At 31.1% G+C, this 25,276-nt stretch overlaps 6 protein-coding genes across 6 annotated transcripts; all 6 read right to left on the reverse strand.

The window, feature by feature from the left end:
• Nucleotides 1–1,299: 1,299 nt before the first annotated feature.
• Nucleotides 1,300–3,121, reverse strand: BX663DRAFT_480421 (uncharacterized protein; the record flags this gene model as incomplete). Its single annotated transcript, XM_051524338.1, has 9 exons — nucleotides 1,300–1,409; nucleotides 1,498–1,632; nucleotides 1,683–1,825; nucleotides 1,900–2,132; nucleotides 2,201–2,403; nucleotides 2,470–2,632; nucleotides 2,700–2,803; nucleotides 2,861–3,007; nucleotides 3,044–3,121. 8 exons carry the CDS (start codon nucleotides 3,119–3,121, stop codon nucleotides 1,528–1,530), a joined length of 1,176 nt encoding a protein of 391 aa, XP_051378190.1. The 3' UTR covers nucleotides 1,300–1,409; nucleotides 1,498–1,527.
• A 661-nt stretch (nucleotides 3,122–3,782) lies between these two features.
• BX663DRAFT_556018 (uncharacterized protein) lies at nucleotides 3,783–6,152 on the reverse strand (the record flags this gene model as incomplete). The annotated part of the gene is made up of 6 exons (XM_051531678.1): nucleotides 3,783–4,014; nucleotides 4,835–5,283; nucleotides 5,420–5,520; nucleotides 5,711–5,914; nucleotides 5,999–6,060; nucleotides 6,133–6,152. The coding sequence occupies 6 exons, from the start codon at nucleotides 6,150–6,152 to the stop codon at nucleotides 3,783–3,785; spliced, it is 1,068 nt and encodes a 355-aa protein (XP_051378191.1).
• Nucleotides 6,153–11,485: 5,333 nt separating this feature from the next.
• On the reverse strand, nucleotides 11,486–12,721 carry BX663DRAFT_525571 (uncharacterized protein). Its single transcript, XM_051529794.1, has 5 exons — nucleotides 12,488–12,721; nucleotides 12,065–12,377; nucleotides 11,930–11,993; nucleotides 11,739–11,871; nucleotides 11,486–11,677 (listed from the first exon to the last, which is right to left on the reverse strand). The coding sequence occupies exons 1-5, from the start codon at nucleotides 12,665–12,667 to the stop codon at nucleotides 11,645–11,647; spliced, it is 723 nt and encodes a 240-aa protein (XP_051378192.1). The 5' UTR covers nucleotides 12,668–12,721; the 3' UTR covers nucleotides 11,486–11,644.
• A 240-nt stretch (nucleotides 12,722–12,961) lies between these two features.
• Nucleotides 12,962–14,611, reverse strand: BX663DRAFT_443488 (uncharacterized protein; the record flags this gene model as incomplete). The annotated part of the gene is made up of 4 exons (XM_051523571.1): nucleotides 12,962–13,831; nucleotides 13,942–14,076; nucleotides 14,144–14,407; nucleotides 14,477–14,611. The coding sequence occupies 4 exons, from the start codon at nucleotides 14,609–14,611 to the stop codon at nucleotides 12,962–12,964; spliced, it is 1,404 nt and encodes a 467-aa protein (XP_051378193.1).
• Nucleotides 14,612–17,224: 2,613 nt separating this feature from the next.
• BX663DRAFT_265600 (uncharacterized protein) lies at nucleotides 17,225–17,861 on the reverse strand. The gene is made up of 3 exons (XM_051521924.1): nucleotides 17,695–17,861; nucleotides 17,535–17,613; nucleotides 17,225–17,513 (listed from the first exon to the last, which is right to left on the reverse strand). Exons 1-3 carry the CDS (start codon nucleotides 17,743–17,745, stop codon nucleotides 17,293–17,295), a joined length of 351 nt encoding a protein of 116 aa, XP_051378194.1. The 5' UTR covers nucleotides 17,746–17,861; the 3' UTR covers nucleotides 17,225–17,292.
• A 426-nt stretch (nucleotides 17,862–18,287) lies between these two features.
• On the reverse strand, nucleotides 18,288–22,827 carry BX663DRAFT_556022 (P-loop containing nucleoside triphosphate hydrolase protein; the record flags this gene model as incomplete). Its single annotated transcript, XM_051531679.1, has 6 exons — nucleotides 18,288–18,655; nucleotides 18,750–19,132; nucleotides 19,298–21,671; nucleotides 21,765–21,785; nucleotides 21,869–22,001; nucleotides 22,072–22,827. The coding sequence occupies 6 exons, from the start codon at nucleotides 22,825–22,827 to the stop codon at nucleotides 18,288–18,290; spliced, it is 4,035 nt and encodes a 1,344-aa protein (XP_051378195.1).
• Nucleotides 22,828–25,276: the final 2,449 nt, after the last annotated feature.

A 25,276-nucleotide genomic window follows, 5' to 3' on the forward strand; every position in this document is an offset into this window, starting at 1 on the left:
AACAATATTCAGTATTATCAATGCATATATGATATGTATTATTCATGAATAATTATATGATTGAATACACCAATCATAATTCTGTTTGAATTATGTATATAATTATTATTAGTGCTCGAATACTATTATCAAAACTGAGTGTAGAATGAATATTATGCTGTGAAGTACAATATACTGGTTTTATATAAATAATCTCCTTATTATTTAAATAAAAGATGATTTATTTCTATTCATTTAGTTGTAAAGATGACTACAATCATAACAACTATCTCTAGTGTTGCGCCCATTGTAATGGAGCCACCTCGATTAGCATAACACTTTACTACTACACCTCTTGTCTGCTGTTCTTATAGTTATTTTGTCTTGTATCACTAATGTAGTTGATACGACCATTATGTTTTATTGCCATAAACATACTGTAAAGTTCACGTTGTTCAACCATGAGGTGGTCTATTTTATTACGATCATCATATTTACTGTTATATAACAAGCTCTGGATATAAGCATAAGTAATATTATAAAAGATGAATTACATAATACAGGATAAACTATAAACCTGAACATAGAATAAAACAACATATATATGCACATCATATTATACTGTATATAATATCCTATAAATAATATAAAACTACCTTATTGACATCCAATCAGCTAAATGTGTCAACTATAAGATATTGTATTATTTCTAAATATTTATTTTTATAACCTTGATAAAAGTTCAGATCGTCTTAGATCCAATAAAATAAAAATATAAATGACATCCGGAACATACACTCAGATCAAGCAATAAATTTTTTAATTAAACCTTCAATCAGGATAAGTATATATTTATAACACCCAATAGATGATAATCCATAGATCAGTCTCTTGAATCAACACAATACATATCTGAATACTAGCATTGTTTCATGACTTATCTTTTTTATAGCTATTTTTATTTCTTCGATTCAGGATTCATTAGTATAAAGAAATACAAGTAGTTGTGTAGACATGAAATAGCCTTTATATCATTCTTTTTACATTGAATAAGCAGTCTCAAACTATACTTCCTTTTGTATTCTTTCTCTTTCTTTTCTTCTTTTATTTTTTTTTTTATATAGGTCATACCATTACAATTACAAACTTGATTGATTAGTGTGTGTTGTGAAGAGTAAAACATAGTTGATGATTAATTAATTCAATAGAATCAGATACAGATTGCTTATTACGAAAAGAAAGAGATAATAAAAGAAGTAATTTATTGTGGTGTTCCAATATGTTTACTTTCTTATTATTATCGTTGCATTTATCTTGGATCTACACATAAAATAAGTTGAAGAAAGCATTAAACAACACTATTGAGATTGTTGTGATTTGGGTCGTCGTTAACCCTACTTCCTGATAATCATTTTCAATCCTTTGCTTCTCTTTTCATTTAAACAAGATAAATAGATATTTATTATCATTAGAAAACATATTTTTTCTCAAAACATCAAACAATATAACATTATATACATATAAACGATGCATTTATTTGTGAAAACCTTAATAAAATACTGTTTCAAAAGAAGGCTTCACAAAATTAGTCTCTGGACCAAGCAAAGATCTACTGCGATTGTCATATCTTGTTTTTAAAGATAACATTTCATTCTAATAAAAAATTATTAGATTTTTTGAATTTCAAATAGATTTATACATACAAATATAAACATAAAGCTTTCAACAGCTCTTGGAATGTTAACTAGATTATGATATTCATCAATCAAACAAAATTGTCTGAGAGTCGTAGGTAAATAAATACCATCTTCAGTCAAAGTCATTTTGATCAGAGAGCAGGTGAACCCTTTCATAATTGAATAATAACAAGTTACGTTTAATAATAATATAATAACCGATATGCGAAATATTATAGATTACCTTCACAAAGAATACCAAGAGACATTGGTGACAAAACCTTCAATGATACTTGATAGTTAATGGAATTCTTTAAATGTTTCATTAACTTTACAAAATCATCTTCGGCTTGATATGAACTTTTTACGTTGGGCCTTTTAGCCTCAATAAAAAAAAAGTTCAAGCATCGCTTTCTGTCTTTTATACCTAACATTAGATCAGGCTTTTTTCTTTCTTTTCTATCAACTGAATCAATCCTATTCATCAATATTATAATTAATTTGGTATAGCTTTGGAAGGTTCAATACGTTTCAATATCACTTACGTTGAATATTCAATATAATCTAGTTGTGAAAAAATTGCTTTAATGAATGGAGTTATATGCTTCTGTATAAATGTTGATTCAGACTTTTTATTTATTTTGTATTTGTCTTTTAAGAAAGCTTTGCACAATTCTTTAATAATTTTATCTATTGTATTCAATGGTTCAAACTTAATATGATCAATAACACCATTAACATCAGAAGCCTATATATTTTTTAAAGTAAAATATTGTTATTGTAACTTCTTTGTTATATGTATAGAAAACCTTACATCTATTAAGTTTTTGCAATACTGCAAAGCACCGTCACTTGCTTTGGAAAATATTGATTTTCCACGTACATATTCATACATATCCTCTTGTATGTTTTTGATATAAGTTGTGACACAACGCTTTTCATTAAATATATTTATTGGAAAAATAAAGGAAAGTGATCTATTCCATCAAGGGTTAGTCAAACAGCTTTGTTATTATTCTTTCTTAAAGTAATAATAATAATTACAATATTCTAATAGGATTAATATTATTAGTTTTTTCCGCAAGTAAAATATTTTTTCTCCTGAATATGTCCAATTTTTCAGTTATATTATTTCCATTTAAAACCAACTACAGCATAAATATTTAGTTAAATAAACATATTTTTAATGTGCAACTACATATTACATTTGTTTTTGGACTCCAATCTTTTTGACCTTTGCCTTTAAGATAATTAAGCTTCTTCTTTCTTTTCACTTCAGTATCAGATATTGATGAATCAGAGTTATTACTATCTGTATATCGGTTATTATCAATTACAAAATAAGAATATTTCTCTTTATTTTATGCTTTTATTTCTTTACCAAACACGCGCTTCTTATAATTCAAATATGAGACTAATTCAGATTCATGAGATTCTTCTAATGCTTTTTTAATTTCTTTAACCATTTTAACAAAATTATATGAGATAAACAAGAGATAAAGTGGTGTATTTGTTGAATTTTGTTTGAATATTATTTAACCGTGTTTTGTTTTTTTTTAAAAGGTTATATTAATTTATGTACGATTTATGCACCTGATCAGGAGAAGTGTTTATCAGATACATTTGTGTGTCACAGAATTTACGACAATTTAAATATCTGACTATTAAAAGTCTAGTCAGAAGGTCGTTGGTGGTGCTCTCTAACAATACTTAAACTTGGGATTGAGACAAAGAGGAATATTGTTTAGACCAATGAGACTCCGGTTTAGACGAAGAGAAAAAAAATGAGACGAATCAATGTTAATTTTTAGACAAGTAAGGATTATTTTGTAGATGATTTATCTATAAATATCTAAATTGTCCTTTCAAACAAAATCGTGTTCTCCACATTGATTTCTCTTTTGAAGACTAAAGGTCTTCCTTTGCCCTCCCAAACAGAAAGCGAAGTACCCTGCATGTTTTTGCTTGCATTTGTATCTCAGTCGCAAAGTATATGGCAGAGTTTACAATCTACTATACCTTAAAAATATTTCTGTTCGGAAAGCTTCATTGTCTTAAGCACTTTTTTTTTGTAGCTGTTGCACACCTAAATATGTGCAGCTTAAAATGTTAGTAATAGAAACTCTCTCAATACTTGAAAACAGTAACAATACTGGCATTGGAGGTTCTAAACTCATTGATGTCTACCACTACAGATCCAAAGGTTATAGACCTTAGTTGAAGCTCTCTTTGAAGCACTCTAGTGGCACCAAAAGCGTGATCCTTGATTACTACCATATCGTTATTCTTCATACCTTCAGCAAAAATAATGAGAGGAATGACATCTGAATTTTGAATGAACTTTTCTTCAGCCACTTTACTTTTTTTTTTTTTTTTTTTTTTTTTTTTTTTTTGTAGTTTAAAAAAAGTGCTAGATTACATTGTTAATACATGTACCCTGTTTCAATTAAGAAATATATATGTATAGTTGAACAAACCCTTTATCTTGTGTTGCCTTCTTGTCTATGCTTTTCCTTTCTCTGCTTTCTGTTCTTTATGGTGTCCTTTCTTTTTTTTATTGTACTCTTTACCCCTATTGATAAGTACTTTTGCTATTTCAGCATTGGCCCTCTGTCTTCCTTGGTAGTTATTGAATCGAAAAGGAGAAGATTTATAGCTGTAAAACTGGAATAGACGAGACAATTGTACAGGTAGATACCGGATATGTTCTTGAAACTTTTCATTACTAACAGTCTTAGCAGTGTGCAGGTCAGTCTCAATTGTTTCAAATTATGTATGTTGAGTCTTTAACCGCTCCACATATGTAGCTCTTCTATTGGTACCAGTATAGCATGCTTTTTCTTTGCCACTATAGCGCCGTATTTCCAGTTCTTCGGTAGAGTGAGCAACAGTAGTAGTAAATGTCTGCCTCCTTCCTGTATCTAAAGCACATGGCAGAAAGTGTTCTTTGACTTCATCGGCTTGAAAGTCTTCCAAAATTAAATACATTTAGATTTGTTTCTTTCTTTGGTTTATATCGAGCAAAAATAAAACAAGCCCCAAAATTATCTAACATCATGAAGCACATGAAGCGTACTTTGCTTTTCGGTGATAAAAGTTATTCAAGACTGAACAAAAAATAAACGTAAAGTATTTGTATTTTTACAAAGAGTATTGCTTGTACAAATTTAGTTTCTTACCTTTCAAATCGAAACTTTTTAGAATCAAAAGTAGGGTAAAACTGTTCAATGTTTTCTCTATAGATTGTACCGGATTTTTTCTTTACAATAGTAGCAAGAGATATACAATTGATAGATATATACTTCCAGCGCAAGCTAGGAGTAGGTGCAAGCGACAAACTTCTTGGCTTATCTAATGGATCAGTGCAGTTGCTACAGAATGATTCCAACTCACTAATAATATACCCTAAAACAGATATAAACTTGGTGGGTGATGCAGTTATATTTGTAGTATTAGGTGAGATTAAAAGCCAATTTTTGAATTTTTGAATTATTCCAGTGATCTGGTAAACATGTGCAATACGGACTAAATCAAATTGTTTGGGCCACTTTGGGTTTCCATTGGAACCTAAAAGGCGCTCATAACAGTATTTTTCTGCCATCATATATAGAAATCCCTTCGGCATGCCCTATTATAGACTTTTGAGTTTAGTACGTGTCAAAAATCAAGTGTACATACATAATTGTGTATAATTATATATACATGTATAAAAAAAAACTTTTTAACTTGTATACATCTTTTAACTTGATTTGCAGGAAGTATACTAATCTATCTTTAAAAATCTCAACAATATGATTGAGATAAGTTGTTCCAAGCGTAACACGAGCAGCAGATAGAGAATCGCTATACCATGTAATCATACGATCTTTCAAAATAAAACTAATGTACGGATGTGTCTGTTGGAATGCAGCAAACGAAAAAAAAAAACGATTTCATTTGACAAGAAATTTTTGTTCGTAACTTCCTGGCCCGTGATAAGTTGTGATATAGAGTATCAAAAGTTTTTTTTTGTTTTATTGCAGATAAAAAATCAGAATCTTGATTGAGGATTGTACGAAAAGTGACATTTTTGATAAACTCACTAAGTTTTATAACTTTATCAGTAAATAAAGCTTTATGTGAAGGTCGTAATACAGATTCTAGGTATAACTTTCGTGTGAATTTTTCCATACTCCCACCAAAATCTTTCTGAAGCATTTCTGTTAATGTTTCCTTATATTTGGGGCACTGTTTGGATTTGACATTAAGATGTCCATGTTCTTCACAAGAACCACAGATAGGAACAGCACAACAACAACTACTACTACTGCCAGTTTTTTCTTAATCCAAACGCATTTGTTTACCCTTTTGCTTATCAATCTTTGTCACATAATCATCCTTTGTAGGTCCCTTTTTTTTCTTGCGCCTATATAATATTTGCATAAATAGTGTTAATAAAATATCTACGTTTAACTTACAACTAAACATTAATAATTACTTTTGATGTACTGAGAACATAAATAACTTTCTTTATGTCTATAACCTTCAATGACACAATCTTAGCATTTCATTACTTCTATATAGTTATTTGAAGTACATGATACAATTAAAAAATTGGGTATATAATCGTATTATTGCAGACTTACAACTTTTTTTCTTTGCATCTTTTTGCTTTAGATATTCCACACGTTTCAAGAAGGGCATGTTAGAGTATTGAGAAAAGCGAGAGAGAAAGAGTGTGATAGAGAAAAAAAAACCTGGCTCGTTCTGGATAAAACTAACATATTTATCATTTTTTGAATGCAAGTTACACACAGGTATATATCAGTTTTAAATTTATCAAGCAAATACTCAGTGTACAACTATTGAACTCTAATGTGAGTAGTTGCCCTCTCTTATTATTTATGCGATTTCAGCGTCATATGATATGAAAAATGGTCATTATATTGAATCCAAATCATGCAGTTGTCTTTATTATAAAATAAAGAATTTGATAGATACAATAAATGTTGATACTATCTGTACAAGGAAGACAGTTATTTCATTCTTTGACTAAGCTAATAGTAATGTCGAATCGCCACAGAAGTGCTTATTAAAAAATATTCAATTTATGTTCTTGTAAGTCGAGATAGTACACATTAATTGTGCAATACAATATGACTGTATTAGTTTTTTTTTTTTTTTTTTTTTTTTTTTTTTTTTTTTTTTTTAACATCAGAGTTAATCAGTGGTTATTCGGGAACAATTATATTATAACTGGAATGTCAATGGTGCATTTTATTAATTGACTCAAGAGGGCAGATTGTCAAACTACGATACAAGTGTTTTTTAGGCAAACAATTTCAAAATATTAATAAATATATACACATGGCATTGATAATATACTCGTTCTATTTTATTTTTTACTTCAAGGGCCAACTGCTATCATTTTGGAGCGTCTAAAAACGTAACTTGATTGATTTAAATAAAAACATTATAATTTTATTTAGTAAGAACAGTCTCAATCTCAAGTTGAAAAATTGTGCATAGAAGGGGGCCCTCAGAACCGGGTGCACTACTAGTGAAATAGCTACTCAACTAAAAGTGCTAATATTCTTGTAATGCCTCTGAATTTTATCTTACTAATCTTTTTTTTCCAATTACTTTGTTACTCTCTAATTCATTATATTTATTTTATCTTTTACACATATACTTTTATCCTTTTCCCTTTTGTCTCATAAGAGGGCTTTTCTTACTTATATATTATTAGAACTGGCTAGGGGCAATACAGCAGATGAAAAATGCTGTGTGCTCATTTGGTCAAAAAAAAAATTTATAAAAATAAAAATTCAATTTTAAACGTACGTAAAAGGGGGTGATGCAGTTATTTAAATTATTGTGCTCATTATGGCCATTTTTTTTTCTTTAATAAATTTATCATTTAATCATACATAGAAGGGTAAAAAGAAGTAAGTTTTTTTAGCCTTTTATTCATCAATATGTTTAATTTATCAATAAATCTGTATATCCTTTGTAGTAATTTAACCAATCCAAATAACAAAAAAAGTAATATTTTTCCATTAAGCCCCTAATTAATTCTTTTTTCTCCCAATTTTTGATTCCATCAGAATCAGCATTCAAGATGTTACATTAATCTCATCCGCACAGTAGCAGGGTTCCTTTTCTTTTTCCAAGAAGAGGTGTCATACATGCTTGATAAAAAGGTTTGCTAGCAAGGATAGCCTTTTAGAAACTGTTGTTCCTTTCTAGGTATATGAAAATATGTCGTTACGCGAGGACCTTTTTCTATACTTGCTAGCTCCCTTTTGACCATCCTTGTTGCGTCATTCGTGTAGAATTTTGATCAACCAGGCTCTTGATCCTCACGTCTTGATTGGTTTCAAGGTAAGCTACGTGCAAACTCTAAAGAGACAGTCTAAAAGCTATCCAGTTAAGTACTATTAATTCATAAATATACTTACTTCTCTAATCAATTCAACTCTTTTTTTTTTTTTTTTTTTTTTTTTTTTTTTTTTTTTTTTTTTTTTTTTTCTTTTTCTTTGCCTACTTTTCCGTAGGAATCAGAATCAGCATTCAAGACGTTACATTAATCTCATCCGCACAGTAGCAGGGTTCCTTTTCTTTTTCCAAGAAGAGGTGTCATACATGCTTGATAAAAAGGTTTGCTAGCAAGGATAGCCTTTTAGAAACTGTTGTTCCTTTCTAGGTATATGAAAATATGTCGTTACGCGAGGACCTTTTTCTATACTTGCTAGCTTCCTTTTGACCATCCTTGTTGCGTCATTCGTGTAGAATTTTGATCAACCAGGCTCTTGATCCTCACGTCTTGATTGGCTTCAAGGTAAGCTACGTGCAAACTCTAAAGAGACAGTCTAAAAGCTATCCAGTTAAGTACTATTAATTCATAAATATACTTACTTCTCTAATCAATTCAACTCTTTTTTTTTTTTTTTTTTTTTTTTTTTTTTTTATTTTTCTTTGCCTACTTTTCCGTAGGAATCAGAATCAGCATTCAAGACGTTACATTAATCTCATCCGCACAGTAGCAGGGTTCCTTTTCTTTTTCCAAGAAGAGGTGTCATACATGCTTGATAAAAAGGTTTGCTAGCAAGGATAGCCTTTTAGAAACTGTTGTTCCTTTCTAGGTATATGAAAATATGTCGTTACGCGAGGACCTTTTTCTATACTTGCTAGCTCCCTTTTGACCATCCTTGTTGCGTCATTCGTGTAGAATTTTGATCAACCAGGCTCTTGATCCTCACGTCTTGATTGGTTTCAAGGTAAGCTACGTGCAAACTCTAAAGAGACAGTCTAAAAGCTATCCAGTTAAGTACTATTAATTCATAAATATACTTACTTCTCTAATCAATTCAACTCTTTTTTTTTTTTTTTTTTTTTTTTTTTTTTTTTATTTTTCTTTGCCTACTTTTCCGTAGGAATCAGAATCAGCATTCAAGACGTTACATTAATCTCATCCGCACAGTAGCAGGGTTCTTTTTCTTTTTCCAAGAAGAGGTGTCATACATGCTCGATAAAAAGGTTTGCTAACAAGAATAGCCTTTTAGAGTTTGATGACGTCCTGATTAAAGTCCTTCTCAATAACGTAGCCTCCACTAGGTTTTCTCCAAATATCAGAATATTACAAGATTTCATATTATCTCCTCTTTTCTTCACTCTATTTTATATTAACAATCTATTGACCTAACATATTATGCTTTCATTGAAGTCCATTATTTGACCGATTCCAATCTAAGTAGCTCTTAGTTTACCTAACCTTGTTTATGCTGATATTACAGTCCTTAAATAGCAAATTTCTCCTTCTCCTTGTAGACTTTTCTTAATCTTTGTAAAGATCAATCATTATACCTTAGAATATATAGATGAAAGCTACACAGTTGTGTTGTATTTGCCTCCCTCAAATTTCTGTCCCAGTCTTACGCTCTTAATGAATATTATGATTGTAATTGACTTTATAACCAAGTGAATAGAAGCAAAGCATCATTTGTTAAGCAATAAAGAGGTCATCCAAATAAAAACTAGTATATTGTACTTTACATCATCCTATATTCATTCTACATTCAGTTTTAATACTAGTTGTTGTTAGAGTATTTGAGCTTTCATAATAAGTATATACATTGTATTATTTAATAATAAGGATTCAATAGGATTATGACTGTTATTTTCAGTTACATAATTGTTTATAAATCATACATATTATATGTACAGCTATGATGTTGAATAGTGTTATGTAATAATATCTTAGAGGATGATGATAATAGTAGCTTACCAATAATTGGTATTGTTGTGGCTGGAATATTCACCGTGAATTAGTATTAACGCATTGTTTACTTCCAGAAATAATAATTCGATATATATATATATATATATTAGTAACAGTGACAGCTCAGGGAGAATAAAGATAAAAATAAAAGAATATCTTATTGTATGCAGGATTATTTGGAGACACTATTTAGGCATGATTTCTTATTATTCCAGTATTTGCTTTCCCAAAGATTATATTTCTATTAATATCACTCACCGTATATATATATATATATATAAAACTCATGCTGCAACTAGTGATGATATGAGTCTTGATATTATTTAAAGAAAGTTACATACATACATACATACATACATACATACATACATACATCTATTCGTGCGCTTATATCTAAATAATAGATCTAGATATTAGAGCTAGATCACATAAATAAATTGATAGTATCTATTATAGTAATTAAAGCTAGTACAATAGTTGGAATACAGCACTTATCCTTTGGTTGCACCTATGGCACTATCTGATTGAGAAGTCGATGTCTCTGTTGGCAAATCTTGACTGCTTACCACCACAGTTGTTTTTTTTCCTTATTGTCCCTTTTTTTTTCACTTTGACCAATTGACTTAGTGGAACTCTTATTCAATATATATCCACTACACATATTGCAAATGCCACAAAGAATTGGAAGATCCTCTTTTCCTTTTTCTTCTCAACAAGCTTCCTTCCTTTCAAAAAAAAAAAAAAAAAAAAGGAACTCACAATAAATAATATGCTCTAATTCATTTTTGATAAAAAGCCTGTAAAGAAAATATGTAGTAGCACTGATAAGAATAGTAGATTAACATGGCAACCATTTTTTTTTGCAACTAACTAACTAACTAACTAACTAACTAATTATCGTGATAAATTTAGCTGGAATACTTTGAAGAGAATCTTGGTATAGGCTCTAAGCATTCTCAACTGTTTTAAAGGATGAAGACTTTCGAATCTAAAGTTTGTAAGTTGTCTCTATCATTAACATGTAAACAGAAGAAAGAGAGAAAAAAAAATCTTACGCTAGATCATATATGAATAAATAAAAGGAAAATAATCTTAGCTTTAAACTTGATTGGTAATAATCATAAAGGCAGAAGACTTGATATGAAGTGATTAGTGTGTGTGTGTGTGTGGGGGAAAGTGAAATAACTCTAATAAGAAAAAAGGTACTGACATATAAATCTTTTCTTCGTCTTCAAAGTATACGTATGTTGATACTACTAACTGACCTCAGATGATGGTAGACAAGTTTGGAAGATGAATTTACTGTTCATAATAATCGGTGAAAGACAATTCTATTATTAGTAGCTACTGCTATACACAGTATCGCCACCTCTCCATCATCATAAAAAAGTCAAGGCAAAATCAAGCCATTGTATATACAAAAAAAAAAAAGCCTCCCCTAATTGTGATCATATTTATAGATCGTTTATCTTATCTCTTCTTCAGTGACTATTCACTTGATACTACCAAAAATTGTTCATATATACATATTCAAATTGAAGATGCTTTATGATTATAGAAAACGATGACGTAATATTTGGCTTTTAATAGTACTTCAAGGATTGTCTTTATATAATAACTGAATCATTTTCATTGTAATAATAAGGGTTCTTGTGCAAGATATAAACAAAGATATACTAGATCAAATTTTATTATCGACATTATATATAAATATATATATAACAAATACTTAATCCAACATCATGGCATCTGTATTATCATCCTAATAAATGCATATATAATTGTTAATGAGGTTTTATTTTTTAAAAAGAAAATAAACTTACATTTGATTTCATGTATGATTCCATTTCTTTATCTAATTCTTCTGAAGTCTTGGCTTCTCTTGTTGTACGTCTATTACGATTATCTTGGTAGTGACGACGACCACGACTTCCTCTATTACTTTCATAACGACGACTAATAAACATTAATTTTATTCTGTGTACATCTACACATCTTCCCATTCTAACTTTACCTTCCTCCTTCACGAGGTTTATTACGTGGCGTATATTCTCGAAGTTGAATACGCATAGGTTGTCCTACATTATTATATTCATAAATACAAGAGAACTCTCTTCATCTCTCTCTTTCTTTCTTTCTCTCTATTTACCATCAAGTTCAACATTGTTGTATTTTTCAATAGCCTTTTCAGCATCTTGTTGAGTTTCATATTTAACTACTGCAGAACCTGTTGAACGACCTGAGGGATCATAAAAGAGACGAGCTCTAAGGACTTTACCAATTGTCGAAAACAATTCTTCTACATCTTTTTCTGTCACATTATAATGTAGGTTATCAATACTAATCTCAATACCACGTGGTGATCGGTTTTTAGTAGTTCCTAAACGAGAGAAAATATCGGCACGACGATCCAATGTGTCTTCATCAAACATGTCATGAGCCCATTGTCCATCGATACCTTTCTAGAAAAAAAAAAAAAAAAAAAAGATCAGATGTTAAAGAAGACAATAGATAATGGGGAGGGGGGGAGGAAGGAAGAAGAAGAAAATAAAAACTATGGTTTGTGATTTACTTTGTTATCTACTTCAATAGTACGAATAAAGGATCGAGTTGTAGGACCATTATTATTTGATCGTTTACGAATAGGACCACGTCTTGAGGAAGAAAAGTTTGTATGTCTTTTGTTATGAGTTCTCTCTCTTTTCCTTTCTCTGATGACATCATCGAGTGCTTGATCAAGTTTGGAGGCCATCTTTTAATGTTAAAAAAAAAAAAAGAAATTTGTTTATTGAATTCAAGAATTTTCGTATGGTTAAAAAAAAAAAAAAAAAAGAAAAAAAAAAGAACTAAAAATAGTGACTTGTTTACTAATGCACTAAACGAATTATTATAAAATCAAATTAATAAAAAAGACACAAATAAACAAACAAACAAACATATATAAATAAAGAAAAAGTAAATATACAAAAAATAAAATAAAATAGAATAGTGTAATTCATAGTGATGATACAATAAGTTTAAATAAGTCTTCTTCTAAATGATGTTCTCACTGTATTTCTCTATGCTTCTTTGGTGTAGGCATAGGAGAAGGAGGTCGATAAGTACCTTGATTTGGATGAAGATAATCTTGATTTGTTGTATTTAATAATGCAGCAATAGAAGGTGATTGACGTGCATCTTTACAAGTATTATGATTATTTAATTCTAAGCCATGTTCTTCAATAGGAACGGGTTTATGTTCAAGATGTCTTATCCATCGATTACGACATTGTATATTACTACGTCCTTTAATTTCTTTTGAACAGGCTTCCCAGTTACTATGACCGTATTTTTGAACAGCTCTTCTTAATAGTCTATCTTCTTCTTCAGTCCATCTTGTGTAAGTTGAGCGAGGCTTTTTTGGAATATTTTCATAGGACCTCTGTAGATCGGGTGAAGAAGTGTTCGTGTTGGTAGTGGTAGTAGAGGTAATGGATGCAATCTCATCCGCCGAGTCATCCTCTATTGTTAAAGGACGTTTACCAATTTCATGATTCAACATTTGGTCAGCTACGATGCCTAAACTTTCTAAACCTGATAACCTATAATCAGGTGAATATTGTTGCTGAAATAGGTATTTCTTTTTCTTAAGATGAGTATTCGATTCTTGCACATTTGCATTCAAGGTATCAATAATTTCATGCAAGTATTCGATCTCAGCATCCCGAGCTGATAATCTTAATTCAGCTAAATGAAGTTTACGCATTAATAAAGTACGATCTTTAAAGAGAGATTCCTTATCGTCTAGATTTGATGTAGACATATGTTCAATTTTATCTAATGTAGATGCCATTTTTTTTAATTTTTTGACAAGTATTTCTATATCTTTGTTGAGGAGATTTGATTCTAACAAATGATGAGTTTTTTGTTCATTTTGCTTTTAGATACGTATGAATGTAGATAGGAAGAAGTATGAGTACATGTCATGCATATATATATATATATACATTTTCATATATATAAATAAAGTTATATGGTATACTTTACAGTCATTAAAAATATATTCTTCATTGTATTAATAGCATTTTCCTTATCAGAAATAATAGAAGTACGTTTAATTTGTTCTGCTTGCGACCAAATGATCTTTTCAAGATATTTTTGACGTTCCAAAGATTCACGTAACTTGATTTTATAAATTAGACAACTATTATATTACACACACACACATATTAAAATAAGTCTTGTATACCTTTTGCTGTAATTCATCAATATCTTCTTCTTCATGTTTCCATTTATTATTTGCTGTTGTAGGTGCTATATAATCCCATGGATATTGAATTGTAGAAGTGATTGGCAAGTAAGAATGCCCTCCCTTATCGTTATATGGAGTCGTGATTGCATTAGGATGTAACTGTTGCGGAGATAATAAAGGATGTACATGATGATGATTATTATTATTATCCAATAAAACCAGATCAATCTTCCATTTAGCATTTTCACCCCACTGTTCGATCTATGTATGTATGTATATGTGTATATTAATTTTTTTATTTATTTTTTATTGGATAATAATTATATTTACTTGTCTTTTAATTGACTGAAATATATGTTCTAATTTGCCTAAATTTGCATGTTGTGCTGGCACTGGTAACTGATAATAGCCTTGTTGTGATTGTTTTCCACTTAATGGAGAATGTGTTTTAACTATTGAAGACATATTTTGTAGCCTTGATAATGTATCTGTTTGCATTTTTATTATAAACAAAATAAATGAAAAAAAAAAAAGTAAAAAGGAAAAGAATAAAAAAAAAAAGAAATATTGTTTAATATATAAATATTTATATAATTTTATATTTGAATGTTCCAATCAAATCTTTAATAGTTTAACCTATTTTGTAATGAAACCTCACATAAATATCGCGTCGTCATTCTATTTAATATAAAATAAATAAAATAAAATAAAATAAAATACACTATATAAATAGCCACTTGAATATCTTTATTGCTATTCTATATAATTTTATATTTTCTGTATACACAATAGAGTGTGAATCGTGTTTATGATATACGTATTTTTATGATATGAACAAAAATTAACACAATTAGTGCAAATAACATGTGTGGAGTATAAAGTTTATGAATTATGCATCAGCAAAGTTAAACAATTACGTCATATACTTCTCCCATTTTGTCTGGTGAAGTTTTTTATTTTATTTTTTATACACAAAATAAACGTTTACTTTATGAATAAGAACAAGTTGTTCTCTCCTTTTTTTTTTTCTGTATACATTTTAACAAAAAAGAAAGAGTCTTTTTCATACAGCTTACTTTTTTACCCTATTTGTAATTACACGCTATAAATAAAATGTGTCTAATATCTCTTTTACTTTCTTTCTCTCTCTTAAACTCATCATGTTTGGTTTTCTAGCACTACTCTTTTTAATTAACTACTTTATTTTATATAAATAGATACTTTTGTATCACGGTATATGTATCTATTTTGATAAAGTGAATAAGACATGTATTCTATATACACGCGAAGATCAGATAATAGGATTAAGTAATTGTATTACCAGTCACTTTACGCAGAGTTCAATAGTTTTGTACGACTGTAGGTTCTTCTTTCCCTGGGAGATCAACATCTTTTGCTAAAATGATGTCGCAATAAATAAAATAAAATACGACACACACACACACATATATATATATATATGCAGTAATAACAACCTCAAAGGACGTTTTCTTCCCCTCCCCTCCTCCTCTTTAAAAAATAGTATGGAGATAATGATGAGTTTGAGTATACTGTATAGTGTCAACTGGACCATTGCAAGTAGAATACGACTAGGAAAAAAAGGAAAAAAAAAGAGAGAGAGAGAGAGGCTAGAGGGAAAGAAATCAAATTAGTATAAGAGTCTTGTCATTGAAATAGGGGAAGATAAACACACACACAAAGAACATATGTATCTATTATCAGTAATCTTCCTAGTTTTGATTTCCAATGATTTTGACTTGAATTGTAATTAAGTGACTCAACTAATGTCTGTCTTCCCACCGCCCTCTTTGGTACAATTGTAGACTGTATTCTTTCCACAAAGCATCCATTTATTTTATTTTATTTTTTCCAACTCTAATACAACTGGTTTGTAGTAAAAAAAAAAAAAAAAAAAAAAAAAAAAAATCATTTTTGTTCCTGATATAATAACGTATAACAAACATGTATCGTCGTCGTCCAAGATACGTGTTGAGATTGATTTAATTTTCATGCTTCAAAGCTTGTTGCAAGTATATTCCATCCATTTCAGGGTATGATTTCCGCCTTCTTTCATATATGTATACATTTATATACCACAAGTCAAATCAGAGTAAATAAAACAAGGCATGTTAGTACAACACTGATATGATTATGCATCGAAATCTCTCTCTCTCTTTTTTTTTTTCTCTGACTCATATTGCTCCCAGTAGGGTTCAAAGTAAATATAAATATGCATAGGAATGAAAAAAAACAGTTATTTGTATAATGCTGATCAACAATATAAATTACGTAATAAATACATCCATGGTTCAAGTTTGATTTCTTTAATAGTTTGAAACGTAAATAAACATCAATAAGATGCACTCAACAATGAATAAGAAAAGGAATATGATGCATACTTTGTGATATAAGTAAATGAAAGAATATAATTTATACATGAAGAAGGAGACCCAAACTAAAGATAAAAGAAGCTAAATTATATCATTTTTTTTTTTTTTTTTTTATATTCAATCAGCACATAGTATTGCGAGTCAAAAAAAAAATCTTTCTAAACATATCAGTGGCTAAACTTACTATGAGAAATGATAACAATGCATACACACACACACACACACACACACACACGCTATAATCAATGACTACTTTAGCAGAATATTTTTTTTCCATCAAATTGTATTTTTAAAAAGCTACTTTATTTACTGTTTGCGTGCTGCTTTTTTTTTTAGTATCCAATTACAAAAAAAAAAAAAAAAGTGTCACATTTGATAAATAAAAAGGGCTTTTATAATCAACATTTAATCTGGATAAAAGGAACCAATATTTTATTATGATGTATATAACAATGAAAGAATATCAAATTGTTCGTGGATTAATAAAAATGGCAAGGGTATGTAAGAAAAAAAAAAATAAAAGAAAAATTAAAATAAAAGAGAAGAACGAAAAAGAAGATAAACAGTATACAATCCTCCCCAAGCCTTTCAAAAAACCATCTTGTAAAAATAAAAAATAAAAAATAAAAAAATTTTTTTTTGAACTGATTTTGTTATTTTTTTACTTTTTTTGGCGTTATTTTTTTTTACTTTTTTTGGTGTTTTTTTTGATTATCTCATAAGGCTGAAAAAGGTTGTTTCTTTTTTTTTTTTCCTTTAAGCTGTTGGTTTAGGAATTGATGTAAATAAAGCGTTTGCTGTAGTAAAAGAACTTGCAACAACAGGTTGGCAACGTTTGGATACAACGACACCACGACGACGACGATACAAAGGAATCCAAGGATAAGATGTTGAAGGAGCTGCAGGACGCTTATTACGCAGTAACGAAGAAGATCTTATTAAAGGTTTCTTTTGTTGTTGTTGTTGTTGTTGTTGTTGTTGTTGTTGTTGTTGTTGATTAACTGAAAGTTGTGTTGTAATGCTTGCCATTTGATCCTTAAGTTGACATGATTCTGAACAATAAAGTGAAGAATCATTCTATTAAAAAAAAAAAAAAGATCGTTAGTTTATAATCAAGATTGATTATTTAATTTGTTAAAGAATATAACAATCACTTACCAATACATCATCAATACGGTTATCACAGATAATACACCAAGAAAGATCCATTTTGTATTTTGATTCAATATTGGTGGCCCTTTTTTGTCAAATAAAAGAAAAGGAAAGGATTCATAGAATGCAAAAGAAAACTTTGAATTTATAAAAAATGTGGAGTTTGAAATTAATAGGCAAAAAAAAAAAAAAAAAAAAATCAATAATGATGATTCATTTAGATTATTGTGTTACATATATGCTGTGCCACTTTTTATAGTAAATATTTGCATGTATTGACATTCATTAGCCAACTTACACAATGCAAACTATAAATGGGATCTACTACCACAAACAGATATAATAGATAACTTAATATTTACCATGTATGAATATATAATAGATAGACATTTATATACATATATGTATATATATATATCTATAATCTAGAAAAAAAAAGAACATACCAGAAAGTTTAGTTATATGTATATATATATATCATGTTCTAAATGTATCCATATATATATATATATATATATATATATATATATATCATGAGCATTAATATAAGTATAATAAAAGAAAAGAAAAGAAAAATGATTATATTACATTTATTATCATTATAGACCATCATTTGTAATAAGAGAAATAATAGCATGTGCTACACCTGTATTTGAAACATCTAGATCAGGATCTTCAATCTTATATTCTAATTCAAGCTGTAATAGTCTTTTAAGTTGATTTACAAGGACACCAATACGCGCCCATGATCTAAATTTAATCCAGTCTTCTTCTCCTACTGTTAAACCTCTACCAAGATGATCTACGTTAATTTGCCCTCCAAAGAACAATATACCGTATGAAGGCACCTCTGTGCCATCTCGAATAAATGTTTTACTTGTTGCCATTTTTGAGAAATAGGTTAAAAAAGATGAATTATAATTATTGTTACTGAACAATAAGGATGAAGGATGCAAGAATACTCGACCTATACGTATAGAAAGATAGGATGTTTAATTTAGTAAATACACACACACATATATATATATATATATTTATATACTCTCTTTGTCTTTTTTTACCATCTTCTTTTGTAATATATTTGATTTCTTTAGCTTCTTTTTCTCTTTCAACTGTACCGCCTATTAGTTTATCATATTTTGTGTCGGGTAACTGAATCTTGGCTACATTAGGATTAAGACCAGCAAAAATAATCGACTTGATCAAATTGATATTATCTACATTTTCATTACTACTCTTAGAGAATCCAATCTCTGATAATGCTTCTCTATATTGTCGACGCAAATTTTGTACTTCATTTAATGTTGCAAATGATAGAAAGTTTTCTTCGCAAAATTTGCGTGCTGCTTTAAGTCCTTTAGTTTGAATCGTTTCATGCCATTCTTCATAAGCTTTCATATCTGCCAACCAATCACTTTTACCATAATTAAATTTTTCTCTTGCTCTAAACAAACAAAGCTGTTTATATTAGCTACTAGTCACATCTTCTCATTCTCTCACTCACTCACTCACTCACTCACTCACTCTCTCTCTCTCTCTCTCTCACTCTCTCTCTTTCTTTCTTTCTTTCTTTCCTTTTTTTTTCCCCCTTCCCCTCTTCTTAACTCACCGCTTAGCTTCTTCTCGTTTCTCCATAGGTGAAGTAAATGGGCTCTTCAAGGACATGATAGAGGCAATGGTCAAGATGGGCTCTAAACATCCAAATACAGAGCCAAACAAGAGCATTTTACTAATTCTTAAATCAGCAGGAATGGAAGCCATATGTCGCCCTAAAGGTGTCAGGTCACCTATTACATCTATTGCATCTACCTGTCGTAATGAACGAACTGCTGCATCTAACGCTTTCACGGAAGGTGGATCAATCGCCTTGGCCAGGAATGCTCGTATATCTTCATGGCCCATTGCCTTTACCGTCAAACATAATTGTTCAAGTGGGGTCCTCAGTAACTCGGGAACCTGTTGTGCACGCATTTTAGTTTCATCTGTATGTTGAGTAAAGAGCTTGAAGCATTGACCAGGTCGTGTACGACCTGCACGACCTCTACGTTGCTTACATGAAGCGCGTGATGCCCATGTCTCTACTAAATGCATCATCTGATTCGATGCCTCAAATTGAGTCTCCTTCACACGACCTGAATCAATCACATAGACAACACCTTCAATCGTGATCGATGTCTCTGCCACATTCGTAGCGACAACGATCTTACGTACATGAGCTGGGACAGTCTTGAAGACACGGGTTTGTTCTTGCGGTGAGAGATTAGCATGCAATGGAAGGATTTCAAGGTCATCTGATAATAATTCATCTTGAAGGACCTCAATACAACGTTTGATCTCCATAGCACCTGGCATAAAGATCAAGATGGCAGGTTGAGCATGAGGGATGATGACCGTTTCATGGTCGATGATATGTCGCACAGTACGTGCCACAAGATCATAATCAATAGAGTCCTTGTTACGATACCGGGCCAAGGTTCGTACCGTACGTTCTCCATACCCTCTTTCTAAATAAGGTATTTGCCATTCAGCCCATTCACCTTCATCCTGTTTAGTCGTCGTCGTCTTATTATCATCTACGGATATCATCATCATCTCTAAAATATCTTCTAAATAAAAATCTTGCACAGGATGAGTAAAGCCAGGAATTTGAATCGTCGGTGCTCCTCCAAAGTAACTTGAGAACAATTCTTGATTAATTGTAGCTGACATCAACACAATCTTTAAATCTTTGCGCTTCCTCAGGACCTCTCTCAAGATAATCAATAAGAAATCACTATCGACGGAGCGTTCATGCACTTCATCAATCATCACATGGCTAATGCCCCTCAGATAAGGATCAGACTGCAATCGACGCAACAGGACACCCGTTGTCACAAACTGGAGACGTGTTTGACGTGACATCCTGGTCTCTCCACGAACAGCGTAGCCTACCGTCTCACCTACCTTCTCACAACGTTCAGCCGCCACACGTTCAGCTACACCAATGGCTGAAATCTTGCGTGGTTGGGTACAAATGATATTACAACTAGACCCTCTTAACTGCATAATCTCTTCGTCTAAAATGAATTGTGGAACTTGTGTCGTTTTACCACAACCGGTTTCACCACTCACGATCGTTACTTGATGTCCCAACACTGTTTTAATCACAGTGGATTTAAATTCATGAGCAGGTAATCTGGATCGTACAAGTCCCATCGGGACATAGGCTGGGGAATTCAGTAGATTCTCTAGCTCCTCTTTAAGTTTCAAAGACACCTCAGGGTTCGGAGAAAGTGCTTCGATACGATGATGACGACGTTGATGTCGTCGGTGTTGTTGTTTAGTGGTCATACTACTATAATCAAAACTAAGACGCTCAGTCATGTCACGTAATTTGGGAGGATGTGAGATGATCTCTTGAAGGTTCTCACTAAACCATTCTGTACACATATAAATGAACGGCATACCTCTGTTCCTTTCAGCTTCCTCAACAAGACCACGAATGAGAGCCATCTTTAAATATTTAGGAAGATTGTCACATTCAATTACAAATAAGGGTAAACCATAAGGGTATTGTGAGTCCTTGGGAATGATCACCTGTAACGTTACCGGTTCTTTAGGTGATGAAGGTGTAAGACTGGCACTATATTGAATATGATAAATCTGTCGATCATCACTATCCGTTTCCTTTTGAAAAATCGTAGATTCATAGATGGACTCCAGGGCTGTAAGCTCATCTTCACGAAGTTGTTGAAGCTCTTCAGTGTCTTGAGGAGTCAACTCTGGAAGAGGTTCATCCCCGTGTGTTAACCTCCATTGAAGTAATTCTAGGGCTTTGGATTCATCCCCTTTAGCTCGATTCAAGGCCTCTTCACAAACAGCTTCTGGATATCCAATAGAACTCATACGTTTAAGTAACCAGTCTCTACTTAATGATTGCGTTGTGTGACTAATGGTCGTCATGGTTGGATTATAATTTGCTAGCATAAAATTGGCGGGCAAATCTATATATAAAAAATTAATCATTGGTTATTTATTTATTTTATTTTATTTTTTTTGTCTCTTCCTCCCACTATAAAAATATATATATTATATACCATCCTCAGGTACGTGTAAACCTAGAACAAAAAAAGAAAAAGGAAATCAATAAAAAAAATCTTTTTCTTCAAAAAAAAAAAAAAAAAAAAAAAAAAAAACTTACAAAGCCAGTCTAATGCACTTGCTTTATCAGCTGAATAATCTAACGCTTCATCAGCATGTGTAGCTCTAAATCCCATTTCCACTAATTCTTTAATCAGCTTTTCTTTTTCTTGTTTTGTGTGTTTCCTAGGCAACTTTTTTTTCCCCCTTCAGATTAGACATTACTCATTTTTTATATATATTAAAAAAAAAAAAAAAACTTACAGGTTGATATGCAATTTTCGATCGTTTAATAACTCGTTCAACCAACTCACGATGCTGGCTTGCCATTTGAATAGCAGGCAGACTCTCCCAATATTTTCTCATCTTTTCATCCATTTCGACAACTTGTTGCTTTTTATTTGTAGTAGTAGTAGTTGTTGTTGGTGGTAAAGGAACAGCAGCAGCAGCATGTTCCTTTGTAGGCAGCTGTTGTCGTTGTCTTTTAGGAGCTGTTGACGTAGGTGCATGTGCATTAAATGGATCAGGATTATATTGCCAACTATTAGCAGTTGTCTTGAGTTGTTCAAATTGTCGCCAATAATCTCTATGTGTAGGTGGCAAAACTTGATGCATGGGTAGGTGTGAGCGAACACGATGCAATGCATAAGTGGCAGCTACATGTTTAGCCTCTGCGGCAGTCGGGGTCTGCACCTCAGGTGGTGGCGTCATGACAACTGTTTGCATCTGGGCTGTTCGTTTATTTCGCTGTCTAAGTGTGACGGATGCCAGGTAACCGTTACCTTGTTTCTTTATGTCAAATTCGGGATTCTCCCAATTGGATTTTTGACAATGTTCGTGTAAGTGAGTGACGGGTGTTTTGCCGGTCCACATGCCAAAGATGGATGAACGTTGTGGTGGTGGAGGGGTATCATCTGATTTAGCATTGCCCTTTTTGGTATTGGATTTCTTTGTTGTTGTTGTTGATGATGATGATGATGACGATGACTTGTTCGATTGTTTGTTCTTCTTTCCAGACATTTGAAAAAAAAAAAAATACGTATAAATTTTTTTTAATGGTCACAATATAAATACACATTTTTTTTTTTTTTTTACTAGTAGTTAATTTTGATGAAAAAAAAAACACACCTATCAAAGTGAAAGTTATATATCCATTAATACTGTTTCTGATAGTGGTATTTGCCCATAATAAAGGGCATTTAGTTGTACTGATATTTTGAATGATAGTTACTTGCATATTAAATAAAGAACATAATGCTAACCTAAAACTGCACATACAGGTTATATACAAGGCGAAATTTTACGAAGAGTTGGGATGTTTTTGAGTTAACTGATTATCATTTCTTAACAAAAAGATATCCTGAGTGAGTCTGAGTTACCAAAAAAAAAAAAAAAAAAAAAAACAAGTACATAAACCATTCGATGACGAAACATTATTCTTCTCCAAAGTGTATTATGATAGTTTAGGTAAAGATGCAAATGTATATATTACTTGTAAGATTGAAGCACTTTTTCTATCGTTCATTTATAGCACAATCATAATTATTATTCTTGCTATTATTTATATTTATGATTGTGAAGATGTGTCATTTGTATCTTTATTCCTATCTATTATATAATACATAGTAAATTCGTGTTAATACATATTTAATAAGCTCATGGTGCCAGTAAAGTTACAGGAGGCAGTTACTATTTCAAATTTAATATATATTATAATGTTATTAACCCTCATTTGTCTTCAAGCGAGTATTTTATTTTGATCAGTAACCCTCGATATTCAGTGATCTTATTTTGCTATTTCATATATATTTTAGCTATTAAAAATGAATAGCAATCCTTCCCCCTCCCCTCCTCGAGCCCTTCCTTCCTTCCTTCTTCCCACCTGCTTTTCAAATAAATTGTACATATTAGCATTCTTCTTCTGGTCCAGTTATTGGCTGTTTCTATGCTAATTTATTGTATAGTATCTATTAGTACGTTCATTCATGATAAAGTAATTTAAGAGAGTAAACTGATTTGATCAAGTTAACTTATTTGATGAAGAGTCTTCTTAACTTGTAAATTGAATAACTTCTCTGAAATGAGGGAAAATAAATACAAACATAGCCCTTCTTCAACCAGGTTTGGGTGAAATACATCATCCGTTGGTGCTGCATCTAAATCTTGGATAACTTATCCAATCCCTCCGTTTATAGTAGCTTCGTATTTATTCTGGTTGAAAAGGCATTGATCCACTGTTGATTGCTGAAGTTCATTGAAAATTCTGGATGGCATTGTTGCTTCGTGTAGGAGGAAGAAAGTCTTAGTTTTCATTACATGTTATTGGCGACTTGGTTGATCTTCTTCTTAAATATATATTTTCTCTTTCCTCATGAGATATGTTAGTATTCTACATCTAATTTGTATTGATTTCATACCCCTCCCTTCCCCTGTATCGCAGCTGCCACATAGCTTGAAATACACGAAATGCCCATATCTTCTGACTTTACGCTGTATTTTAAAGCCGTGATGCTATCTGTAAAAAAAAAAAAAAACAAAAAACAAAATGCCAATTTTATCGATTCCTTGAGTAATCAAGTCAAAAAACAATGACGACAGTAAAATAATATACATACATACACATGTATATATTTCAAAAATTGGAGATGAAGATCCCCTCTTTCTTTCCATAATAATAATTTATCTATATTATATAAATATATATATAAAGATGATTGGGAAGGGGTCCTTCCCGTGGAACATTATTTGAAGGTCTCATATTAACTTTGATATATAACCAATTCGTTTGCAGGTTGCTTTTGACACATACACATGACATAACAGTTTCATTCCTTGCCTGTACTTTATTTCCTTTTTTTTTTTAGCCTTAACAACATAACTCTGAGCAAGTACTTGACGTTGATACCATGGTTGCGTACAGCAGTGGAAACGAATTCACCATTCACTAGCACATATATGTAATCAACTGTTAATCTGAAAACTCAGTATATTTACGATACTGGAAATCTTTATTTTTATTTTATTTTTTGAAGCACCAGAGGAAAATTTGAGGCTGCAACAATTGTCTCAGTTTCCGTAATGATGAGGAGTATAGATTCTTCTTGATTTCTTCGGGACCTACTAGTTGGAAAAGTCGCTGATTCTCCAAAGTAAGGAAGCATATATACATACATACATACATACATACGGACATTACATTATTTATCATTACCAGCAGACTAGTCCATTAATAACACTCTTGGTAGAGTTTTATCTTCAATCACCAGGGGACATATGAGTCGTCTCACATAAAAAATAAGAGTACTTGCTTTGAAAAAAAAAAAAAAAGCATTGTTGAGTTTAGAAAAGATCGTAAAAAAAAAAATGAAGCATGCTTAACTATAGATATGCTCTCAGAATCACTAACCTCTTTACAAGATATAGTCACTCCAATTATCTTGAAGTTAACAAGAGATGATATGAATTCTCT

The sequence above is a fragment of the Cokeromyces recurvatus genome (genome assembly GCF_025118155.1).
Source record: "Cokeromyces recurvatus strain NRRL 2243 chromosome Unknown BX663scaffold_43, whole genome shotgun sequence".
In the NCBI taxonomy this organism is placed as follows: domain Eukaryota; kingdom Fungi; phylum Mucoromycota; class Mucoromycetes; order Mucorales; family Mucoraceae; genus Cokeromyces; species Cokeromyces recurvatus.

Excerpts from the sequence above, each read along its gene's own strand:
- BX663DRAFT_525571 (XM_051529794.1), bottom strand. The coding sequence starts at position 12,667 with ATGGCCTCCAAACTTGATCAAGCACTCGATGATGTCATCAGAGAAAGG. Across the intron at positions 11,872-11,929 it reads AAACCTCGTGAAGGAGGAAG|TCGTCGTTATGAAAGTAATA; the intron begins GTAAAGTTAGAA and ends AATGTTTATTAG. Across the intron at positions 11,678-11,738 it reads AATCATACATGAAATCAAAT|GATGATAATACAGATGCCAT; the intron begins GTAAGTTTATTT and ends TGCATTTATTAG.
- BX663DRAFT_265600 (XM_051521924.1), bottom strand. The coding sequence starts at position 17,745 with ATGGATCTTTCTTGGTGTATTATCTGTGATAACCGTATTGATGATGTA. Across the intron at positions 17,614-17,694 it reads ACCGTATTGATGATGTATTG|AATGATTCTTCACTTTATTG; the intron begins GTAAGTGATTGT and ends TTTTTTTAATAG.